Raw genomic sequence first — 25284 nt, forward strand, 5'->3', positions numbered from 1 at the left:
GTTAGGAAGGCGAAAGTGAGGGAGGAAAAAGCACATCGGTGTCTTCATCGAGGAGGCAAAAATGAGGGGAGAAAATGCATTGGTGTTTTCATTGGGTAGGCGAAAACGAGGGCCGTATAAAACACAACAATGTCTTCGTCAGGAAGGTGAAAACGAGGCCGGAGAAAACACGGTGATAAATTGTCCAAAATGTCAAAAATGAGGAAGATGTAAAATAGCATTGAATGGTATTTTCCTATTTTTTTCTCGCACGCAATTCTGACGTGAATCCAAAATTCGCAGCTGGTTGTCATTTTAGAAATAAAACAGATATTCTGGATCCTTTTCCATTCTAATAAATGAACAATCTATTTAGGATAGATGGTGTGGACCCCCCCCCCTCCCTCTTCCCCAGCCCCGGCGAATAAAACCCTAACTGGCAAGGTATTCGGGTCGTGTGGGACCTGGCGTATCATATTCTTAACAAATTTTTTTTTTTTTAAATAAACAATCGATGAAACAGCCTCTCTGCAAAGCAGGGGTAAGGCTACGTACATCTAGCCCTCCCCGGACCTTGCAATGGACGGAGCCTCATGTACTGGGCCGCCCTTTCTTTTTTTAAAAAAAATTGAAGGAAATCTAATAGGCCGTAAATGTTTTAGCAATTTTTTCGGGAGGAATGCTAGACTGACAGAGCTCTTTTGCCCGGTTTTTGCAAGGGCGCCTGTCTAGGTTCATCTTTTTTTTTTTGGGTAAGCTGGGAACGAACATGGGGCCTCAAGGTTGAGAAACAAAGCCTCAACCATTGAGCTACAGGCCAAGCCCTCTAAATGTTTAAGCACTGCCATTAGAAACAGCCAAGGCATCTTAGGGCAGTGATCATCCTGACGTGTGTCCATTGTTGACAAACCGTTATTTTAATTCAGTTCTTAATCATATTCTGAAGTGGTCAAATTACTTTGGCAAAGTAGAAACACAGAAAAATAAAAAAAGGAAAAAAAGAAAAGATTGTGAGAACTGAGAACGTAATGGGAAGGGCGTTGGGGCGAGATAGCCACTTTAAGACGTGATCGCGATGCCCATCTTAACCAGTCATATTTTCTTGCTTGTAAACCTCATCCATTCTATTTTTGGTACAATAGTTAGTAGCCCGTCCTAATCACAGCCATATTCATCACCAACCATTCTATTTTTGGCCTCCAGTGCAATCGTTAGTGTATCTAACCGGTTTGGACTATTAGAAGACCTAAGTGACAAGCACGTTGTGCGAAGACAACAGAGGCACACCCCAGTTTCAATAATCAGAACCGGTGGAAGTCAGCAGAATTTATTTGACTCATATAGGAAATCCCATATAATATAGATGAGGGCGATGATATTTTCACCCCCCTGCACTACGCATGCGCCCCCGTTATAACCTGATTCGGTCAAATCAGGCGCATGCGTAGTGCAGGGGGAGTGAAAATATCATCTCCCTATAGATCACTATCAATATTTATATAGGGAAATGAAAGTATATAAAAAAATTTAGCCAGTTCTTATCCCCTCCTCAGTCATGCAATCTCATCTTTTCATCTCCCCCCTCCCTTGCCCTCTCTCCCCACGTGATAAACTAATACCAAAAGACTTGCAAAATCCCTTTTATGCTAAATGGCTGTACATGCATGCTAGTTAGTATAGTGGCCATCCCCCTGCGCCCCCCAAAGTGTAAATTCCTGGCTCCGCCCCTGTAATCGGGGCTCATTTTTTGCAGGAGAGAACAGCTGCACATGGTCGTTTTTTAGTAGATTTTGTCCTATATATTCATTTAAATCATCCGAGGTGGGTGTTCTCTCCTGCAAATGTGAGTAGTAAATATAGATTTAGTCCCTGTTTGTTTCAGATTATGCAACCCGATTGTGACGCCAAAACCAATTATTGGATTGTCATAATCTAAAATGAAGAGGGCATTAGCATATTTGTTCCTATCTGCAAGGAACAAGGCGCTTGGAAAGAATGCAGTGTCTCGTTAATAAAACTAAGTGGTTGGTCAATAAAGACAGGATGTAATATCCGATGAATAGGCCAATTCATGATTTTTGGCGATTGTTGCCGTTTGGATACACGGATTTTAGAATCCAGGTTTTTAGTTTGAAAACAGTATAAAAGAGGGTTCGTGATCAAGCTGCTGCCGCTGTCCTGGCAGCATTTCTTGAATTTTAAGTAAGAAAACCAGCTTTTAGAAATCTCATGATGGGGGAGAGGTTTCTAAAACCCAGTTTTCTTACTTGAAATCCAAAAAACGCTGCCAGGACAGCGGCAGCAGCTTAATCATGAACCATATTTTACATTGTTTTCAAACTAAAAACCTGGATTCTAAAATCTGCATATCCAAACGGCCCCTTAATCTTATAAATTGGAAATTTAGCTTAGTTGCAAAAAATTACTTTAAAAAAGATAGTGGAATTCTATGAAGACTTTAGTTTTGTTAATAAGTTATTATGCCCCCGAGTACATTAAATGACCAACAATCACACAGATTGGTCTATCCATCAACTTGATGTTAAAATTAAATTTTCAGGACATTACGCCCTTCCTTTAGGGCCCGTTTGGATACCTCATCTTTTGAATTTGGATTTGGAAATGAGTTTTGAATACAAAATGAATAGATCTGCCAACACATTTTGAGGGAGACAGAGAGGGAAGGGGGTACTTCCTACTGGAGGGGAGAGGTTAAGGAGCAAAGAGGGTTAAGAAAACTGCCAGATCTGTGGTTTTCCAATTACTTATTTCCACAGCATATTTGGAAATCTGATTTTTTTTCACTGTCAGTCGGATTTGGAAATCCAAGGATTTGATCCGGATCCAAATCATAATGCAAAATTGTAATAGTCCCACATCGGAAGCGAAGAGATAAAGTTCCCGGGCTATATGTGTAGACCCCGATTCACTGTGTAGACGCGTTTTCTGTGGAAAAACAAAACCGGAGAGGGCTGCGGTTTAGAACCGGACATTATTTACACGGATGGTCAGGGGGCTACAAATTTGGTATAAGAGATGTATCTCCTCTAGTACGGTGTGCCAGTGAGGACACTTGGCCCTTTAAGGGTGGTGGATTGTAATAGTCTCACATTGGAAGCGGAGAGAGAAAGTTCTTAGGCCTCCATTCCCTGTATAGACGTGTTTTCTGCAAAAAAACAAAACCGGGGAGGGCTGCGGCTTAGAACCGGACAATATCTACGTACCATCCATGTAGATATTGTAGATACATGTTACTGTACCAGAGAAATGTTTTAATCTCTTGGTTCCGTCTATTCCGTCTATAAAGACAGAAAGTTCCTACGCCCAAATTATAGAAACACATTGGTTTTTACAGAAACAAAACAATTTTTTCTACAAAATTGTGGAGTGTCTTGTTCATTTATATAATCTGAGGTGGCTGTTTTCCCCCATTAAAGTGAGCCGTTGAATGGGTTTCCACAAAATTGCCTAGCAAGTCCCTTTTATAGTCTTCTTTCGACATTCTTTTAGGCCATGTTTGGCAACCATGGATTTTCTTTCCATGAAATATTAGTTTATCAAATGGTGAGAGAGAGGGCTAGGGAGTAGGGAGGGTCGAGGTGAAAAGACTTGAGATTTCATGACTGCAGAGAGGATATATAAGAAGTGGCTAAAAAGTATGGAAAAATTAAATTGTATTTTGACTAATGATTAAATAACACCATCTCTAGCCTCCCCTTCTCCCACGCTACCCATTTTTAATTGTATTTTTAAAATAAAAGTAAGGAAAAACAAACTCTATTTTCTCTGCCCTTTTCTTTGAAGGTTCCCTCTTCACCCCACTTATCTCAATGAATTAAAACTCTATATATACATCTCGAAATCATCTTACACTCCACACTTTTAAGAATCATGGCATCTTTATCAGAGCTAGAGACCAAGCTTAAATCCACTATCTCTTCATGGCTATCCCAAGTAGCCAATCAGAAAGCCAAAACAATACTCTTGTTTTCCCTTGCACTAATCGCCTTTGCATGGTACACATGGATGGCCAAAAAATCCAGCAAGGGTAAGTTTCCATTACCCCCGGGCCCACGTGGCTTGCCATTACTTGGCTACCTTCCGTTTCTCACAAACAATCTCCACCATTGCTTTGGAAAACTGTCTCAAACCTACGGCCCGATCATGAAGCTCAGACTCGGTAGCAAGATCTGCATCGTAGTGAGCTCCCCAGCCTTAGCCAGAGAGGTAATTAATGTGAAACAACCGATTACTCCAAAAGCTAAAGCTGATAGAGATGGTGTTATTTAATCATTTAGGTCATGATGCTCTACCATGATTTTCATTTTTCATGATAAATGAGGGTCTCTATAAGTGGAGATGAGGGTGAAGTGGCTAAAAACCAGGAAACAAAAAACAGGAAACTAGTGTCTCCTGTGTTGAGAAGCATCAAAAAATCAAAACAAAAAATTCTACTCAAAATCCGATTGATGTTTATTGAATTTTAGATGTTTCTCATCATTGGAGACACTAGTTTCATGTTTTGTGTTTCCTGATATTTAGCCACCCTCATCTCCACTTGGTAACCCCGATTTATCATTAAAAAAGAAAAAATCATGGTAGCCAAACATGCCCGTGTGCTTCAACACTCCCTTCACGCGTTGCCCCTCTTCTTCTTTTTTGGGTTCGCCGTAGACATGGATTTTTAATATTACGGAATTGTTGGAACCGAGATAGATGGCTTGATACCTTGTAAAACAACCAATTACTCCAAAAGTTTAAGCTATTAGAGATGGTGTTATTTAATCATTTATACTTGAACAGGTACTGAGAGACCAGGACCCAACCTTTGCCAACCGTGACGTGCCGGTGGCAGCCTACGTCATGAATTATGGTGGGAAAGACATTGGGTGGGCCCCCAATGGGCCTCACTTGCGCCTTCTACGTAGGGTATGCAGCCGTGATTTGATGAGCAACAAAAGCTTAGATTCCGTTTACCACCTTCGCCGCCTTGAAGTCCGTCAGATGGTTAGAGACGTCCATTCCTCGATCAACGCCTCAATTGACCTATCCCAGTTAACGTTCCTAACGGTGCTAAACGTGCTGACGAGCACGGTGTGGGGTGGGACCCTCGACGGGGAGGGGAGGCGTACGATAGAGGCCCAGTTTCGGGAGTGGACTCAGGACGCCATGGCTCTTTGTGGCAAACCTAATGTTTCAGATCTTTTTCCGGTTTTGGCCCGGTTCGATATACAAGGGGTGGTGAAGGAAATGAATAAGTTGTTGGAGTGGATGGACGAGGTCTTTGACACCATCATTGGCAAAAGGAGGGAGATGGATAACGTGGAAGGGGAGAAGAAAGGGAATGAAGAAGAAAGCAAGGATTTCTTGAAATTGCTTTTGGATTTGACGGACGAAGGTGACCGAGGTGACCGGAAAACGCCTTTCACCGTACCGGACCTCAAGGCTTTGTTACTGGTAATTAATCATTCCCTCTCTTCTTTTAGAATAATCAGTTCTAAGACATGCCGAACGGGCATATCACCCACCCCATGCGGGAGCAAAATTCATTCCAAAAAAACAAATGCATGCTTTTGTGATAAAATAAATTTCTATGACGTACAAATTGTTAAAGGTATAAAAGGTTAAATAACTATCTCCAACTGCTTAAAACTTTTGGAGTAACTGGTTGTTTCACATGGTCATGAGTTCAAAACTCCTTGATATTAAAAATCCACATATAATGGCCAACCCAAAAGAGGGGCCAAGTAATCAAAAGGGGCGGATTTATCACTTCCCTAAATTTAATGGAATTATATAGGGGCAGTGATATTTTCCTCCCCTTGATGGATAAAATCCCCCCACCCTCGACGTTTTCCGTTAAGTTTCAAGGTTAAAGGAAAACATTAAAACTTAGAAGTGGTGAATTTATCTTCAAGCAGTGAACCACTCTCACGCAGGGGATATAACTGCCTATTATTTATCTCACAAAAAACGTTAGAGGGTGCTGTGGGGGGAAGGAAATATCATTGCCCATTATATATCGTCTCATTGACACTTTTAACAGGACATGCTGGTGGCTGGAACCGATACAACATCGACAATGGTGGCATGGGCCATGGGCGAGTTGCTGAGGCATCCTCACGAGATGAAAAAAGTCCAAGAGGAATTAGAACAACTAGTTGGAATTAATAACGTAGTGGAAGAGACTGATTTGCCTAAACTCCGTTATTTGGATGCAGTCTTGAAGGAAACTCACCGTTTACATCCTGCACTCCCTCTCTTAGTCTCTCGCAGCCCAAGTGAAACATGTGTTGTGGGTGGATATACAGTCCCCAAAGGGTGCCAAGTCTTGGTTAATGCTTGGGCAATACAGAGAGACCCTAAGGTTTGGAGCAACCCCTTAGAGTTCAAACCAGAGAGGTTTTTAACTGAAGAATACAGCAAATGTGAAATTAGGGGAACTGATTATCGTTATGTACCGTTCGGGTCTGGGAGAAGGATATGTATAGGACTCCCCTTGGCTGAGAGGATGCTTCCCTTTGTAGTAGCTTCACTTGTGCATTCGTTCGAGTGGAGGTGGCCAGAGGGGACTAACTACGAATTTGAAGAGAAATTTGGGATTGTTACAAAGCAAGCTGTGCCACTTGTTGCGATTCCCTCTCCGAGATTATCCAACCCAGAGCTCTATGCTTAACAAATCTGAATTGCGTTACTCTATATATGTATAAAGTTGTGTGTATGTATAAGGTTGGCTTCATGCGGTCTTTGTCTTGTTATCTAGAATAAAGTTTTACCTTAGTGACCTATATCAGAGGGGGTATGTATTGGCGTATATGTTTGTAACAGGTTTCGGTCTGCCTCAACCGATATACAGTGACTGTAGAATAAAGCTTGCATAATATATTACGATTTTAGGCTATTTTCTTTTTGGTTGAGTAAATTATTCCTGCACGTTTAAATGAATTAATTGGTAAGTGCATCTTATATAAGTGATTGTAGGCTCGCATGAAGGGACTAACTTGGATGTTGTAATAGCATTTGAGGTGTTTTAAAGAATCCGAAGTTGATTGAATGCTGCAACGACAAGTTCACTCCGGCTGTAGGACGGATGCACCCCCCTTTTAACATGATTTGACGTCAAAAAGCATTAAAGTTGCCCACATTCCACATTTCACGTTAGGAGAGCGCGGCGGGGGGGGGGTGGCGGGGGCATCCCTCCTGAAAAAACCATCTCCATATGTATTTTAGGGCCTTAAATGGGGAAATAATATATTGGCCCCTTCTTTTGACTTGGGCAACCCGATTGTGAGTGCAAGGGACTGGCCCAGGGAAAAAATGGCCGAATATATCACTTTCCCTTAAATGTTGATGATCAATGACCAAAAGCACATACTATTGAATATTGGGATAAGCCTAATTTTTAGACTAATATAGGTCCAACGTAAGGCAAATCAAATGGACAGTTTGGATCAATCAAAGGGATAATGAGGTCATAAAGTAGAGAGAGGATAGTAATAGAATGATAGAAAGGTATTGTATTGATAATTTAGGAGATTCTCATGAAGATAGGAGGTGTACATATACTTCTATATACTCTATTTAATAGGAAAACTTGGGTGGTCCTAGAGGTTCTTTAAAACATTATTAAACGTAAAGTTTTATTCAATTATTAAATACCTTACCTATACTAGTATACTATATGTAATGAGAAAATTGGGATTTGAGATTATTTATAGGGCAATGATTTATTCTCACTCTCAGTAGGATAATTCACACCCACACTCCAACGTTTTAATAAGATGCGCGAAAACATCTTTTAGTATTTAATGGCTGAGGTATATTACAGTTCTCAAAAAGCTCTTTCAATCTTTTTGAATGCTAAACGTAAATACTAAACGACAACATACTTCGCGCATGTTATTATTACATTGGAATGCTGATATCATTTCCCTAAATACAAAGTTTCATTTAACTATTGATTATCTTATATATCTAAATTTCTCTATAGCTATTAAATTCTTTATGGCTATTAAATAGCTAAAATTTTAAGCTCTCTCTACCATTTCATCACCAAAGTTTAGTCATAAAAGCACATATTTTCTGACTCGAATAATGTTTGTGTGTCTAGTTGATATCTTGATTAGATAAAAACACTAGCTATTATTAGGGATTTGCTAGGCAATTTTGCGGAAAGCCATTTTGCGGCAGGTGACAACAACCACCTCAGACAAATTAAATGAAGACAAAATCTGCTCAAAAGTGAGCCTATGTGGCTGTCGTCTCCTGCAAAAGTGAGCCAAATCCATTTTGCAGCTCACTTTTGCAGGTGACAACAGTCACTTGCCACCTTGGACGAATTAAATGAATAAGACAAAATCTTCTAAAAAGAGAGCCTATATGGCTGCTGTCTCCTTCAAAAGTGAGACGTGAAATGGCTGTCTGCAAAATTGCCTAGCAAATCCCTCATCATTATTGAGAAATGGCGAAGAGCTCAACTTGATTCATTTTTTGTACACATATGAGACCATATAGACAAATATGAAATAGGAGTTTTTTTGGATCTAATGGCCGGCCACGAATTGTCTATTGATAATTGTAATTTCTTGGTCATAGCCTCCAAACACAAAATACAACATTCTCGGGGAGAAATCATAAAAAAGGAACAAAAAAAACTAATTTCCAGTCAGGAGGTTCGAATCACTATCTGCATTGGAACCCACATATGGTCTAGTGGTGGCCCATCTAAGCTCGCCCCCACATGACATACAGCAAGATCTGAACGACCCATTTAAGTGGACCCAGAGAAGCAACTCAATCATCAAGAAGATGCAAAAAGCCATTGCATTGATTAGATCTTTTTATTTGTAAGTTTCAACAGGTAGGTGTTGCTGGATGGATATATGGGATCAAGATTTGTACAAGTATTCGATCTGTATAGAGATTGAAGATTATGAAAAGATATAAACAAAGTGTGCCATTATCAATCTATCAAAATAAAGGAGTGGAGTGCAGATTTCTTTCCCCACTAAATAGTTTGTTTCAATGTTCGGAATTTTATTTTTCTAAACTAAAGTCACATCACTCTCATGGCGCTTTGGGGGACTATCTATATTTTGTAGTGGGAAAACTTGGGTGTCCATGTGTCCAATTGTCCATGATAAGCCCCCACGTTATTCAAAGCATTGTAACTTATAGCTATAAAATACCTTCTAAATGTAAATTTATTTATAGCTATTAAATATAAATAGGCTACCGATATCCTCAGTTCCACACCACCATCTTTCGATGATGGGACGAACTCACCTTGTTCTTCTACATTCTTTAACCCACCATCAAAGGCTATTACACTTCACAAAAAGCTCTCAGATACCCTTCTAAATGAAAATTTATTTTTAACTATTCTACAGGCTATTGATATCCTCACCACCATCTTTTGATGATGGAGCGAACTCACCTTATTTTACATTCTTTAACCGGTCCTCAAAGGCTATTACAATTCCCAAAAAGCCCTCAGATACCTTCTAAATGTAGGGTTTTGTTAACGACAAGCCCTCAGATACCTTCACCTGGATAGTTGCTTGGTACGGGTGTCAATGGAACTAGATGGTCGGATGGACAAACTTAATCCATGGACATTTCATATCCCTATCATAGGCTAGCTCCTAAATTATTTCCAAACAACTAACAAATACCTATCTACGCAATACAAGAAAAGTGGTCTTAGCTGGTGTTCATTAAAATTTGCGGGCGATGATATTTTCACCCTGCATTACGCATGAGCTCCCAAGATTACGTGATTTGACGTGAACAGTGTGCAACTTGACGCTTTTTGACGTCAAAGCACGGAATAAGGTGAGCGCATGCGTAATGCGGGGGCGGGGGTGCAAATATCATCTCCCGGAAATTTGCGAGAGAAACTTGTTTTAGACGGCGTTTTATTTGGAACGCCGGGTAAATTTAGGGAGATGGTTTTTGCAGCCCCTCTTGAAGGATTATGCGCCCCCAGTTAAAGTGAATTGTGGCAGGCTTTAACCACTTGTTGATTAGATTGACAGGGGGGCGCATAATCCTCCATCGGAGTGATCTTTATCTAGTTCGATTGAAACCCCTCTCGCTCTTCCTAAATTTCATTTGACGCGTTATTTTCACCTCGTGCGAAAAAAAACCAAAACCTTCTTCGTATCTCTCCATTCCTTCTCTAGGGTTTTCATTTCTGAAATCATTTGAAATTTTGAGAAGATATCAGATGAAGCAGAAGAAGAAAGGTAGAGTATTTCTTCGTTTTTTTTTTTTTTTTTTTATTTTCTTTTATTCCGATCACAGAGCTTTTTGAAATCTGTTTTTCTTTTTACAGCTTAGGCCCTGTTCGTTTGAGATTGTGATTGTTAGCCCCAAACCTATCATCGGACTCAAATTGGTTGGTTCAAGCTGTCAATTCCATGTTAACTTATGGTGATGCTTTTATTAAGTTGGGTGAGAAGTTTTCTCAAATCAAGTAAACTTTGGGGTTTTTTTTTTTTTTCCATTGAACTAGATTAGAGTTGGGCTTGAGTTTTTTATTAGAAATAACCGATTTTATTTGGAAATATGGTTGGATTTTAGTTTGGGGAAAGCTTAGATTTCTGTAGAAATTGGCAATGTCTTTTGTGGAATAATTGTGTTTTGATCATCAAATTTGTAATAATTCTATGCAATGTCATTTTATTCTTTAGCTCTATTTCGAATGAATTCGTGTTTTTATGACTTTTTCTTGTAAGTCTGCATTAGTTATGAAATGAAGTACTTATATCCAATGGTTTTCCATTGCCTTCTGATTATAAGATCTCGATTTCTCTTGATATGGCAAGCTGCCAAGAAATTGCTTAGAAATTTCTATGGTGCTTTCTGTTTGGGGTGTGGAACCAAAGCAATCAGCATTTTCTGTGGCTCTTGACATAACATTGGGAGCATTCCCAAATAGTGGTACGAATCATCTAATCATTTCAGCATTGTCTCTTAGTATAAAAGATAACACTTGATAGTCCAATTTATTTTACACTTTTCTGTTGTGTCAACACAACCAAAAAGAGCTTCTAAGCAAAAGAGGAAATTCATCTCTTCCTTCTCTGCAAAGCATCTCAAGTGATCCACTTCAAGCCCAATAACCCATTATCAGGTACATTTACATGCCCTATTCTTCTTTGTTACTTCCCTATCTTTTCGTTTGATCAATGATGGACTTTTGACTTCTTAGCAAGTAGTGGTTTTGATGGGTTTTGGGGTCTTTTTTGCATGGAAATAATTTTTTTTATTACTCTTGGGTGTGTCTACAACCATGTTCTTTATTTGTCCTTGTGATATTTATCTTCTTTTTTTAAATGGCCTTGTGATATTTATCTATTTGTGGCTTCGATTGTTTCTTGAGAAATATTAGTTTAAATGGATTTTGTTTTCTTTTCTCTTGTTTCTTTTGATTCAAGTACCCAAATCTTTGTGTTGAGATTTTTATTCTGCCTTTTGTTTCTATCCTATGTGTTATGAAGTTCGTGTGTGTTTTTTTAGATGGGATTTGGTATGGGAATAGGTCAATGACTTGGTGACTATTGGGTGAAATATTTTCTGATGGGTTTGTAATTTATTTTATATTTTAGTTTGTGGGTGGCTGTTTGGCTATGTTTTTGGCATGTTTGGCTTCAGTTGGTAAATGGGTTTTACCAAATGAGTTTGGCATCAGTTCCATGATCATGGCATCTTTGAAGATGGCATGTTGAATGTGGCACATATTCTGTGTGACTAGTCATGTTGAATGGAAAACTTGGTCATCACATCTACCATACTTAGCAATCATGATGGAACTCAAAAATATCACAATATAACTCACATGTGCTTGGTATATGTCACATGAATTTTACTAGTGAAGGGGATTATTATGTCCATGCTGTCCACACTGAAAATATGCCCCAATAACCCATGGTTAGCGCCTCACGCCATGAACTTTATTACATATGTGCTCCGCCCTTCTGCTGGGATCTACTACCCAGGCGATGGGACTTCTGCCTCCCTGCCTGGCTCCCAGAGGTCTGACCATTCTGGAGGCTAGATGCCCTGCACTTCTTCTGATGAAATTCTTAGGCCCGCTGCACCCTGACCACTCCCTCCTCAACGACCAAGGCCTTACTCACCGCTTCCCCATAGGACCCTATCTGGAAGTCCTTCACCCTCTGCCTGATGGGCTCATGTAACCCCACCTGAAACCAACGGGCTATCACCCCGTCATTCTCCATCAATCCTGTAAGGGAAAACTTGCCCAACCCGCTGAATTCCGCTTCATACTCGGTTGCCATCATGGTGCCCTACTTTAGATTAAAGAATTGATTCTCCTTCTGCATCTTTATGCTGGTGGGAAAATACTTGTCATAGAAAGCATCATTGAATTCTCTCCACGTGCATTCCTCATCTCCCCATCTGATTCTTTTATCCATCTGCCACCAATCATCGGCAGTACCCCTGAGCATGAAGATGGTGGACCCAACCTCTCGTACTCCATGAAATCCAAGAAATTAAAGGTCTTCACTATAATTATTCAAAAAAATGTCTTCTCTATACCTTTCAACCATGCCTCAGCCACAAGGGGATCTGTAGTCCCCTCAACCGGTGTCGCCATCCTCTAAAATTCTAATGAGCACTTATTCAGCCTCGACTGCTGAAACTACTGCTCATGCTGGGTGACCACCCCAACTAAAGTCCTCATCGGCTGATTCAGCGTAGGAGACCCTGGCAGTCTTGCTGGGGCTCCTGGTGAGCTCCCTCTATGACAACAAGAACCTTAGGTTCACGATCATGATCGCCGGCGACATGGGGCTCCACTAGCGCCTGCCCCCTGAGATGGGGGCTGCTGGGTCCTAGGGTTCGCGATGAGATCCACTACTCGCTTGTATCCTCTTCGAGACATGACTAGATACACCAATCACACACTCTAAGTTCCCATAACATACATTATAACTCATAGTAGTATCAAGATCATAGAGAGAATACATGCACTAAACTATAAGCGACCCCTTGAAAACCCTCATTCCCATCTTACGATTTCAACTCTTAAGTTTTTACTCGGCCAAGTGATGCAGGTGCACCCCTTAGAAAGACATTGGCCCACACTTGGCTCCCTAGTGTAGTAGTCTTTTCATGCATTGGCAGTTGCATTAGTGTTTATGATGCAAATTGTAGGCCCAATAAGATGCATATTTGCCCATTAGAACTTTTTGGGATTTATTTCCGTCTTTTTTGGTTTCTATGATTTTTATTTCCATATTTTAGTTTTTAGGGCTTTTATTTTCCATGTTATTTTATTTCCAGGTTATTTCAATTGCCTATATTAGGCCCTCATGTATTGAGAGTTTAACTTTTGATGAAATAATATTGATTGAAATTTCTCCCCTCAGATTTCTTCTTCTTCCCCTCTTCTTCTTCTCTTCTTCTCTCATTCTTCTTCTCTTATTCTTATATTAATCTCCTGGCCTGCATCATCTTTGTATCAAAGCAAATCGATCCAAGCTCTCCAGTCGTCATCAACCTTCATCCCCTTTCTTCTAACCCGATTAAACACCTCCCAAGTCTCAATCGAGACTCCCAATCCCCCACCTCCTTCCTCTCCCGCCAACCCCCTTCCTTTCCAGCCCACACCCCATCTTCATCTCCACCCAAACTGTGAGTTTTTGTTCCAAAACCCTTCTTCTACCTTCTGAAACCCAAACCAACAGTCCTTATTCCCTACCCAAAGCCTCCATATTCATAGAATACCCTCCCTTGCTAAACCAGTCCCCTTGAACATTTTTTCCCAAGCTTCTGTCACCCAAAACCAAAACTAAACCCATCCCCTCCACCCTCATCAACCCAACAAAACTGCCCTACGCCTCCTTTCCGGCACGATCGCCATGCTTCACCGGTTCAATACGCGTTGTCGCCTCTCTGCTGCCTCTTCCCGTCGCGTCGTCGCTGCAACTACCCCGCCGGGGTCCTTGACGGAGAAGAAATCTCAGTTTTGTGTGGTTGAAGGAAAACCCACGAGCTCTTTTTTGGAAATATTCTTCAAAAGGTAAGTTTCTTGATATTATATGACACCACCCCACCCCCCCAACAAACACCACCCACGGACCCAAACACACACACAGAACTCCCTTTGATTTTTTTAGCGGGTCACATGACCACTCATCAAAGCAATAAGAAAAGAGTACTCTAGGTTATTTCAATTGCCTATATAAGGCCCTCATGTTTTGATGAAATAATATTGATTGAAAAGAGTACTCTAGGTTATTTCAATTGCCTATATCAGGCCCTCATGTGTTAGAGAGCTTAGCTTTTGATGAAATAATATTGATTGAAATTTCTCCCCTCAGATTTCTTTTTCTTCTTTTTCCCCTATTCTTCCTCTTCTTTTCTTCTATTCTTCTTATCCTCTTACTTTTCTATTTCTTTCTTGGTCTGCATCAAGGTACTTAATGACTTTCCTAGGGAAAGTGTCTTTGCATGTTATTTTACAATTTCTAATTGTCATTAGTGGTTCTAGGGGTAGTTTGGGCAATTAACTCTTAATTGTCATTTTTTCATTAAATGAGGGTAGTTTAGGTAAGATGAAATTGTAATGGCTGCTATAAAAACCAATTGCCTGTCATTTTCATTTCAGACTTTGATGTTGTAAGCTTTGAAATCTGGGAATAAATCTGAGTTTTTGGCTTTAGAGGGAAACCTCTTATAAGGAGAGGTTTTTACAGGAATTCCTTCAGGAGAAGGAAATTAGCAAGCTTGATTTTCAAGCTTCTTTTCCTGATCTTTATTTGCCATCCTTGCTTAGCAAGGGATTGAATCATTTTGGTGATACGCCATATCCTTGGCGAATCAGAACATTTTTTCAATTAAAGATGAACGAGGAAGCTACAGGTCTGTTCTTGTTGTAAAGGATGCTGGAAACTCGAGTTCTTTGCGAGTGTACTATGTAAATTACCTCCTCTAACACATACCTCTAAGTGGTCTATACTTTCCTCAATTTGTTCTTGAATTCGGTGAAAAAATCATGTGAATGCTTGGACGAATTTGTGCCAAAATAACCTGTCATGTGCTATCAGACGGATCTGTTGGAATGTGCTAAGAAAACATGATTTCTTGTGGTGATTTCATCTTAATGCCATTTCCTAATTGTGGAGTTCGAAGAGGTCTTAAAAGAAGACATGAAATTGAACGAATTGGCATCACTCTTTGTTCTCGGTTTTGAAGTGCTAATATCACTGTGAAAGGTTGATCCATGGCTCTTTTGTTGATTCAATAGCTAGTGCTGTTCTGAATTAGATATGGATCCAAAAAGCTTCTTGAATGCTATATGACTTCCAGGATTAATTGAGAGGAGCAAATCGTCCATTGTATTTTGCTCATACATAGAATACCTATTTGATACTTTATGCCGAGATTTGTATCCCAATAACTGGACATTATATCTATTTTATCGCTGCATGTTGAAATTTGAGGAATAATGCTTAAGACTTTTCTTGCATATTAAAGGTCTCTGAGTATTGAAAACAATAGAGCCAATGTCATTGAATACAAGCCTGAGAATTGTAATTCGTGAGGGGTAGCTCAATTCACACGAATTAGATAGCTTCTTGGAGCTGCATGCAACTGCTTGTTGAAATGATTGTGAAAGATATGGTCAAATTCATCTGGAACCTTTGGGGCTTATACATCTTCGCATGCGTATGGTCAAGCTCATGCTGTAATAATGCATGTATCCTAGTTAGTGATTGAACTTTCTGTTTGTGTATTGATAAAAGGTAGGGTTGTAAGAATTGAAGAATATGGCTATTAAATGTTGTGAACAATGTCTTCTGAATCCAAGCAGATATAGTTCTCCGTTTTTCTTGTTTCAACTAGCAACAGAATTTCTCAAGAATTAGTTGGCCATTATGTGTCCGACATTTGTCCTTTAGGCCGAATCTTGTGCTCGATTGGATTTGCTTTGGAATGTGCTGTAAGACTGTAATCCGTCGTCCCTCTACAGATCAGAGGGTTAGGTTCTTGCCTAATTATTTCTTTTACACTGTCTGATGTGAGCTTTATAGTTACCATTATGAAACTATAGGGCTTTAAGGAACCAACCCGTCTGATGGGAACCTTACCTTTACCATTTTTATGTGGTAAAAACTTTGTAGTTACCATTTCTTGCGTAATTTTTTTTTGGGCGGTTTTGCCTTATTTGTAAAAGCAGCCTTCTAGTTTGTCATTTTACAAATAGAGTCATTAGTCTTGCTGTCTATTTATGACCAAATTACCCTGGTAGATTTTCTTAACTCCTAGAATGACCAAAACTAAAGCAACCATAGAGAAAAGGGTAGAAACAAATACTAAGAACAAAGAGACAATTACAGCCGAGATAAGAAATAAAAATAGCAGCTAAAGAACCACTGCACTTATACATCTACAATGGCTTACAAATAGAGCTCTGGTTTGGATAATCGTGGTGTTGGGATGGCAACAAGTGGTACTGCTTTCTTTAAAACAAGTGAGAACTTGTCGGAAACATCTATCTTTGTCCCCTCTGGCAACCGCCACTCGAACGAATGTAAGAGAGAAGCTAATATAAAAGTGAGCATTCTCTCTGCTATAGGGATCGCAGCACATATTCTCCGACCTGATCCGAATGGAAGGTAACGGAAATCGTTGCCTCTGAAATCCCATTTGCCAAAATCCCCCAGAAACCTTTCTGGTTGAAATTCTAAGGGATTGTTCCAAATCTCTGGGTCCCTATGTATTGCCCAGACATTGATCGTAACCTTGGTGTCTTTGGGGATCATATACCCACCTATGGCACACGATTGGCTCGGCTTATGAGGGGACAAAAAGGGGGCTACTGGGTGTAGTCGTTGGGCTTCCTTCAAGGCAGCTTCCAAATAACGCAATTTAGGCAGATGTGATTCTTCAACTAAATTGCTTAACCCCACTACTTCTACTAATTCTTCTTGGATTTTCTTCAAGATCTTTGGATGACGGATGATCTCTGTCATTGTCCACTCCACTGTTGTTGATGTTGTGTCGGTACCACCAATCACTACATCCTGTTAACAAAGTTCATGGCAGATGTGACCAATGTTTCAAAACGCGAATGCAGGTCAAAACACGACAAAGCAAATCTTGGTTGACTCAGCAAAACACGATCGAGTACTCGGTTGACGCGCTCATAACTCGGGAAAGTCAAAGGAGTTTTGAATGAATTTGTAAGGAAAAACGCAAACCCAAACAAGAACACGGCAAAGATCAAAGGTAGTTGACTCGGAGGAGTCCACAATGGGTGTGACTTTTTTCAATCATTCATTCGATAGGCTCCTCGGAGGCTCCGAGTCCACAATGGGTGTGACTTTTTTCAATCATTCATTTGATAGGCTCCTCGGAGGCGCAAAATCCAATTGTTATATAGTTTTTTTTTTTTTTTTTTTTTGGAGAGAGAGAGAGAGAGAGTGTGTGTGTTTTAACAATGCCAAATTCACCAAATAGAGCCCCTCCAATTATGGAACCCAAAGGGAATCCACAAGATTGCTAGTGGAATAGGCCTCCCCGTGTACATGGATGCACATACAGCCGAGGAGTTGGGGATCAACTACACCAGACTTGGTGTAGAGATTGGGGCTAAATCAACTCTCCCAGAATCGATCATCATTCACACCCCAAGAGGCCCTACTCACTGAAAAATTGAGTATGAATGGAGACCTTCTGTATGCAGCAAATGCCAGAATTTTGCCACGCCAATAAAACTTGCCCAATGAAGGCGAGGGATGGAATGGGGAACCAGCGCCAGGAATGCAGGCCAAAGACTCAAAGAACGTAATCACTGTAAATCCTGATGCCCAGAATAGAAAGGGCAAATCAAGGACAGGAAGAGTCGAACAATGCAATCCCGAAAGAGAAAAATAAACTCAGTCAAGAAGCTTGTCAGAGCAATCAAACCCCTCTTCCCTTGCAGAACAGCTTCCTTTTGTTATAACAAGAAAGGGACTGCTTGCGAAGAAACATTCAACTCAGAAGATAAGGATTCCTCGTCCAATGAAAGTACCAACAGGAAGAGAAAGGATCGGATTTAGAAGATGAAGAAATTGAAGATGAATTAGATATGAATGGAAATCATTCATCTAAGAAAGCCTCAGAAACAAAGTACTATACCCGGAAGAGAGTATCATGGGCGGATGAGCATCAACAAAGGATACCACAGAAGGTTCGAAAGTATCATGGGCGGATGAGCATCATCGAGTCAATTTGATCAAAGTTGAACAAGAGGACAGCGAAAAAGAGGTCCCGAATTGGAGGAATCAAATGAAATATGGTAGAAGGTTCCAAAGGAAAATTGCCTAAGACGCTCCCAAAGATCCAAACATACTCCCATCAAGTTAGCTGAGTATGCAACTCACAAAAGGTTTAGTGTTCGGCAATCCCGAGTTTTGGATCTCCCTCTCTTACATGTTCCGAGTTAGAGATGGTGTTTTGTGCCCATGAATGTATCATCTTTATCTTTATCAAATAAACCGGTAGCCGCCCTCTCCCCCCCCCCCCCCACCAACACGCACACACAAGACCCCAGCTTACCCAACAAAAAAAACCCAAACAGATATGTTTGTAATTTATTAAAAAGGAAGGGTATTTTTGCTATGAAAAGAAGTTATACCTGGACGACAATGGAATAAGGCAGCCGTTTGTAAGAAAAAAAGTGTGTGGTGCGGGAGTTTACTTTTATGATTAATGGTAAAAGACAATATTTGGGTTCTACAAAAGAGAATGGGAAATGATTTCTACGCTCTAGTGTTTTGATAACATGCGCTCCACTTGCTTGTCCTGTATTATTTAAAGGGATGTCAGAGGATATTACAGTTCTCAAAAAGCTCTTAAAACCCTTTAAAGACTACACGACAAACAAGTGGAGCACATGTTTATCAAAACACTCGAGCGCTGAAATCATTTCCCAAGAGAATATGGAAGCATGTATGTGATGACGAGCTTTGATCTCGTAGAACATCATGCGGCAGCCCACATGATCTTGGTTCCATCCCAAACGGAAAATACATGAATGAGAGAAAGTACCTACCAAAAATCAACGGTGTAGCTTTACTTGGTAGAACCTTTACTGAGGATTGATCGAGACCGATGGATGTGCCTCGGATCATCTGATCGATGTGATCTCAATGGTATTTAACAGGCCTTATGGTTGGCGTTCAACCCATTATTTCTAATAGCATTAAACAAGGCAAAAGTGGCGTCTAAAAAAATGTATTCTGGGGAAGGGGTGTAAAAGTGACTTTCTTGAAACCATTTTCCCATCGAAATAAAGACTCAGCTAGGATTTTTTTTAGGGTGTGTTTGGCGTACCGTTTGAAATAGCGTTTAAAACGCCGTTTTGCAAAACGGTGTTTTGGTTCAAAACGGTGTTTTGCCAAACGGCGTTTTCATGTTTGGTTGGCCAGATCAAAACGGCATATTAAACGGCAAACGGAGGTATTGTGTGTTTGGTTGCAAATGCCACAAAACAGAGTTTTAGTGGTAAAATGACCAAAAAGGGCATTGTTTGGTTGTCCTCAATGTAACTCAACTACTCTCTCATTAGGCAAATATTAAAAGGTCATTAGGATCTCATTCAAACACTACTAAAATTAAACATCATTGCCAAAAAAATACAAAACAAAAGGTATAGGGTATGCTAAAGAGGAGGTGGGAAATCATTTTCAATTCAGGAAAAAACAGACAAGTTTTTCACATGGTGATGGGTAGGGTAGTGGACTAGTGGGTCCCACTATCATATCTTAAAAATGTGGGACCCACCTTTTGACTCATAAATACACGATATCCTCATAATTTTGCAGGTGGCCCCACTATCTTTCACATCCAGATTATTTGTCGGTGGGTCAGCCGATAAACTCTGGTTCCGCCCACTGCCTATCTTCCACGGAGCCATTACGAGACGTGTAATCCAGTAAAAGAGAGGTCTTTTTTCAAAGAATTGTGCATGTATAGAAGGCCCCTATGGTCATGTTTGTATGGCAAGAATTTTGTGGAAAAGTTAGGGAAGGAAAAATATTTCTAAAATTTCTTACTTTTTTTAAGCTTGAAAAAAAGATAATCGGAACAAACCCAATTCAAATTTTGTTTAGAGAGACTTACAATTTATGATAATATCCTTCCAAATTAATCATAATCAGAGATTTTGTACGGTGTAATGTAAGCTCTTCCAAAAAAACAAAGGTGTAAAAATGGGTTTGGTGAGGGTAAACATGTAAAAACCCAAAACCCAAAAACTTCGTTCAAAACGGCGTTTTGCAAACGGACCTCCCCCCCTCCGTTTGCAAAACGCCGTTTTGAGGGTTCAAAACGGTGTTTCAAACGGCGTTTCAAACGGAGGCTGCGCACCCAAACACTCCCAAACGGCCGTTTGGCCCCAAAACGGTGTTTCAAACGCCAAACGGTGTTTTAAACGGTACGCCAAACACGCACTTAATGATAAATTAGTGTCTCCAAGTGGTAAGAGAGGGGTAGGGCGGGAGGGAGAAGGAGAGAGATGTGAGTGGGCACGATTAGATGAGATTGAGGAGGGCTAAAAATGAGGAAAAAGTCTATCCTAGTTTGAGCGGTGTTTTTTGTTTTCTTATTTTTAGCAAGTTCTCATCATACGTATGTTTTAGCTACATCACCCGGGCTGAGACACTAGTTTATCAAGGAAAAAAAATTCATTGTAGCCAAACGTGTGACCGTTTAATGGTAGTGTGTTTTTTGTTTTTTTTAAATGGTAATAATGGTACAGTGTGTTGTTCACATTCTTTTTCTTTCGTATTAAGAGGGGAGCCATATCCGAACTACCATATGTTGATAATAGCACTACTCACTTTGTTTTCCTCATGTGATTGGATATTAAAAGGGTAAAATAGGGAGTTGCCATTATCAAAATATCGGAGTGCGGAATCGGTAAGCTGCACTAAAAAGTGTGGAACGAAAAATGTGTTACCAGTAACATGGCCTTTACGTTGGTCAAGGTCACTTCTCCTCGCTTAGTAAGCTGCACTAAAAAGTACAGTAAATCCTTGGTTCCTTCTTTCCAATCTCCTTCCCTACTATCCATCTTCATATGTTGATCTATGACGGAGTCAAATATCTGGTCTAACCACACTGATCTTTTCTTAATATCTCGAACCACGCCTTGCAGATCAAATCGGGCTAGACAAGGAAAAAACTCAGAAACGTTGGGTTTTCCGTATAGCTCGATGATCTCGTCCATGGCTTTCTGAAACTCAACACCCACTTTACGCCTCTCCTCTCCGTTCAGTGTTCTGCCCCATAACATGCTTGTAATTATGTTGAGTGAGGTTATAAAAGCCAATTCACCAAGACTAATATGGGTTCCGATCATGGCATAGACATCGACCAGCATCTGATGAACCTCCTGTCGCCGGAAAACGTAATAAGCATCGAGGGTGGTGGTGTTCATCATCTCCCGGACAAATACCTGTTGAAGTAAAAAATAATTAAATAACACCAACCCCAGCGGCTGAAGTTTTTGAAGTTGTAGGTTGTTTCACATGGTATTAGAGCTACAGGTTCTCGGTTCAAAACTCACAACCCCTTGTTATTAAAAAGTCCGCCTGTAAGGCCAACCTAAAAAAGAAGGGCCGGGAGTATATATAATTAAATAACACCAACTCCAACTGCTTAAGCCTTTGGAGTTATTGGTTGTTTCAAAATACCTTTCGGAGCATGCGCCAATGAGGACCATAAGGGCTCCATAACATGCCTGAGCCGTCGTATAAGGCTAAGGCGGATTCAGGCGCGTCATGGTTTGCAAAGATGGCATCGTTGTCTTTTAGGACTTGTTTGGCCAAGGAGGGGGAGGAAACTACCACGCAGAGCTTGGTCCCGAACCAGAGCTTCATGATGGGACCATGGGTTTGGGCTAGTTTGGTGAATTGGTGATGGATCTCCGAGTCCAGAAACGGGAGGTAGCCTAGTAAAGGTAACCCACGAGGCCCAGGGGGGAGTGGGAGCTTCCCCTTTTTTGATGCTTTAAACTTCCATGCGTACCATGCGATTGCGATCAGAGCAATGAAACCCGTAAAAAAGGTTTCAGGTTTCTGATTGCCTGCCCATGAAGAAACACTGTATTTAAGCTTAGCTGCAACGTCTGAGGATGCCATATTTTTAGTGAAAACGAGAATTGTGGTCTTGAGATTGGGTGTGATGAGATAAAAATAGAAGCTCCTGTGAGAAAAATAAAAAGGGAAATGACCTATAAAATGGACTTTGTCGTTGAAATGACCAAAATGAGGGAGTGTTTTCTAAACAATAAAAGGTTAATGTTGACAGGACAAAAATGCCTCTTAAATTCATTTCAACCACTATTTTCCCTTTCTTTACATTTTAGAAGTGATATATTTGCCCCCCCCCCCTTTTTTACTTGGGACAGCCCCGTCTAGTGTATTTATGAATTCACTTTTATACTATAGGGGTTATCGCAAGCAAGGATTTAAATTTCGGTATGTGTTTCGGCCCTCACCGAAATTAGGTACTCGATTAAAAAATAATATATTATTTTGTACCAAATTTCGGTAATTTCGGCCGAAATTTCCGAGCTGCAATTTCAAAATAACTTTACCCATACCCCCCTTTTCTTTGAGGGCATTCTGGACATTAAACACCTTTGTACAGCTGTCCACAAAAGAAGAACGTCATTTCCTTCTCCATTATCCCTTTATGCGCAACAACTGTCGACATCCTAAACTTATCTCCTCAGACTCTTTTTCTTTGTTTCTCACGAACTCACTTTCGTTAGTCTTCTATTACCCCTTTTTAAATCCTTTTCTTCTCCTCTCTTTCACCTTCAAACCCTCACCTCTTAGGCAAAGACCTTCCATTAAAATGGTATTGTTTCCTTTTCTCTTATCACATAGATTTGGATAGACTTGACAATTTATTTTTCTACCTACAGCTAATGAAAGAGTGCTGTTTTCTTTCTCTTTTTACTCGGATTAGGGTTTCGGGAAAAATGCTATATAATTAGAACAATTGAGATTTTTGGGTTGAATATCTCGAAATTTCAGACGAAATTACAAAAAAAACCTAAATTTCGGTCGAAATCCTGTACCGTTTCGGGTATAGGCAATTTCGGTTTCAGTGTTGGCTGAAATCCAAAATTTCGGATTTCGGTCGAAATTTAAAACCTTGATCCCAAGTAGGGGTGTAAATGGATATTCGAAAATTCGATTACCGCATCTGAATCCGTTTAAAGCGAATAATATCTGAATCCGCTTCAAGCGGATATTATCCGAATCCGTTTAGGAGATATCTGGTTCTTAACGATCCGAATCTGGTAAATGGTGCATCCAATCCGTTCAACATCCGAATCCGACAAGTACATCCATTTATCCCGAATATCCGCATCCGTATCCGTATATCCGAATTCGTATTCAAATTCGGATATCCAGATTCGCATGCAAACTCGGATATCCGGATACGGATGCAGTATCCGGATTTGCATTCGAATTCATATATCCGGATTCATTTTATTATTTTTAAAATAATTTTTAAAGGATATTTCATTTCCCAAAATACTCTTAAAAATTGAGTAAAGAAGAAAATGGTGGGAGAGTGATTTATTGCTGTAAAGGCGTGCCAATACCGATCTTCATATACAAGTGATTAAAGAGAAAATAGCCAAATGGAAAAGGGTGCATTTACCAAAGCAAAGGGTCAAGGTGGCAAACAGGTCGTGCCGGCCCGTGGCCCGGCAAGGCACGGCACACCACGGGCCTTGCCGGCACGCTACGGATAGCTACAGTGACCCATGTCGTGCCAGCACGGCATGAAGCCGCGGCCCGTGCCGGGCTTGGTTGGGCCGCCCGGCACGGCCCGCGAGCCCGGTTCCCCCTTGATAAATTGTATTTTTTTTAAAAACCCGAAAATACCCCCCAACAACTCTTTTTGGCGGTATTTTGGGAAGTTAAAAGCTTTTTACCAAATTACCCCCCCCCCCCAACCACTAGTTTTGGGGGGTATTTTGGATTTTTATTGTTTAATCTTTTACCTTCCCTAATACCCTACCAACAACTCTTTTTGTGGATATTTAAGTCATTTCATGTCTTTTACCAAATTAACCCCCCCGCCCCCAACAACTAGTTTTGGGGTGTATTTTGGATTTTTATTGTTTAAATCTTTTACCTTCCCTAAATACCCTCCCCAACAACTCTTTTTGTGCATATTTAAGTCATTTCATGTCTTTTACCAAATTAACCCCCCCACCCAACAACTAGTTTTGGATGGTATTTTAGAAAGTCACAAAATAACCCACACAATCCTATAAATACAACTTTCCACCTGGGGCTGCAAATGAACCGAGCCGAGCTTTGGGGTGTTCGGGCTCGGCTCGTTTAGTTTTTATGAAGGCTCATGTTCGGCTCGGGTCATTTAGTTTTCGAAAAAGCTCGGCTCGGCTCGACTCGTTAAGTGGAACGAACCGAGCTTAAGCTCGGCTCGTCTCAAGAAGACAAGAATGATAAAAACATACATTTTGTGGGATTTGAACCCAAGCCCCCTCCAAATCCGGCACCTTAACCTCTCGGCCAAACTTTCATTTGTAATAAACAACCCACATTCTTTTATTTTATATATAAAAAACAAACATAATCCAAGCTTTAAAGCTCGGCTCGGCTCGTTTATGAACGGAGCCTAAAAAGCTCACGAGCTTTTCCGAGCCGAACTATACAAAGCTCAAGTTCAGCTCGTTTATTTGGCAAGCCTAATTTTTGGGCCGGGTTCGGCTCGTTTAGTAAACGAACGAGCCCGAGCCGAGATTTAACAAGCCAAACCCAAACATGTTCATGAGCCGGCTCGGTTCATTTGCAGCCCTATTTCCACCCCCTTCATTTCTCACCAAAGCTCACTCTCTCTCTCTCTCTCTATTATCTAAACTCTCCAATTAACTTCTCTCTCTCCCTAATCAAGTTCTCCCTCTCTCTCCCAATCAAGTTCTCCCTCTCTCTCTTTCTTCAATCTACTTCTCTTTCTAGTTAGTAGCACTAACTACTCATCAAGAGGGCGTCGATTGGCGATTAACACGAGGGTGGCGATTGACGATTAACACGAGGGCAGCAATTAGCGATCAACAAGAGGGTGAGATTTTGCTCAAATAGGTTGAGGTTGGTACCCATTTAAATATTTAATTGTAATTCTCCTTTTACTATTTTTTTTAAACCTCTCTTAATGGCCGATTCGGAAGAAGTTTTCTACCCCAACATTGGCCATGACAGCAACCAAGTCATGGGCAATGATGAGTTAATG

General features: G+C 40.5%; 2 protein-coding genes and 1 long non-coding RNA gene across 5 annotated transcripts; 2 read left to right on the forward strand and 1 right to left on the reverse strand.

Annotated features, from left to right (window-relative positions):
• Positions 1-3878: 3878 nt before the first annotated feature.
• Positions 3879-6749, forward strand: LOC143876574 (flavonoid 3'-monooxygenase CYP75B137-like). The gene is made up of 3 exons (XM_077378282.1): positions 3879-4206; positions 4783-5436; positions 6026-6749. Exons 1-3 carry the CDS (start codon positions 4006-4008, stop codon positions 6653-6655), a joined length of 1485 nt encoding a protein of 494 aa, XP_077234397.1. The 5' UTR covers positions 3879-4005; the 3' UTR covers positions 6656-6749.
• Positions 6750-9750: 3001 nt separating this feature from the next.
• Positions 9751-15959, forward strand: LOC143877367 (uncharacterized). Of its 3 annotated transcripts, XR_013250608.1 has the most exons (4): positions 9817-10226; positions 10316-10923; positions 11029-11116; positions 15490-15959. It is a non-coding gene; the product is annotated as an uncharacterized LOC143877367 (long non-coding RNA). The 3 variants fall into 3 exon arrangements; XR_013250607.1 differs by lacking the exon at positions 15490-15959 and having other exon boundaries at positions 9818-10226; positions 11029-15472; XR_013250606.1 differs by lacking the exon at positions 15490-15959 and having other exon boundaries at positions 9751-10226; positions 10316-15472.
• Positions 15960-16306: 347 nt separating this feature from the next.
• On the reverse strand, positions 16307-22223 carry LOC143877368 (labd-13Z-ene-9,15,16-triol synthase, chloroplastic-like). The gene is made up of 3 exons (XM_077379378.1): positions 21699-22223; positions 20963-21460; positions 16307-17039 (listed from the first exon to the last, which is right to left on the reverse strand). Exons 1-3 carry the CDS (start codon positions 22143-22145, stop codon positions 16413-16415), a joined length of 1572 nt encoding a protein of 523 aa, XP_077235493.1. The 5' UTR covers positions 22146-22223; the 3' UTR covers positions 16307-16412.
• Between the last annotated feature and the right edge of the window lie 3061 nt (positions 22224-25284).

The sequence above is a fragment of the Tasmannia lanceolata genome, unplaced genomic scaffold, assembly GCF_043159265.1.
Source record: "Tasmannia lanceolata isolate RefF3 unplaced genomic scaffold, GAP_Taslan_0.1 ptg000005l, whole genome shotgun sequence".
Classification (NCBI taxonomy): Eukaryota; Viridiplantae; Streptophyta; class Magnoliopsida; order Canellales; family Winteraceae; genus Tasmannia; species Tasmannia lanceolata.

Excerpts from the sequence above, each read along its gene's own strand:
- LOC143876574 (XM_077378282.1), top strand. The coding sequence starts at position 4,006 with ATGGCCAAAAAATCCAGCAAGGGTAAGTTTCCATTACCCCCGGGCCCA. Across the intron at positions 4,207-4,782 it reads CCCCAGCCTTAGCCAGAGAG|GTACTGAGAGACCAGGACCC; the intron begins GTAATTAATGTG and ends ATACTTGAACAG. Across the intron at positions 5,437-6,025 it reads ACCTCAAGGCTTTGTTACTG|GACATGCTGGTGGCTGGAAC; the intron begins GTAATTAATCAT and ends CACTTTTAACAG.
- LOC143877368 (XM_077379378.1), bottom strand. The coding sequence starts at position 22,145 with ATGGCATCCTCAGACGTTGCAGCTAAGCTTAAATACAGTGTTTCTTCA. Across the intron at positions 21,461-21,698 it reads ATTGGCGCATGCTCCGAAAG|GTATTTGTCCGGGAGATGAT; the intron begins GTATTTTGAAAC and ends TTACTTCAACAG. Across the intron at positions 17,040-20,962 it reads ACGTAAAGGCCATGTTACTG|GATGTAGTGATTGGTGGTAC; the intron begins GTAACACATTTT and ends CTTTGTTAACAG.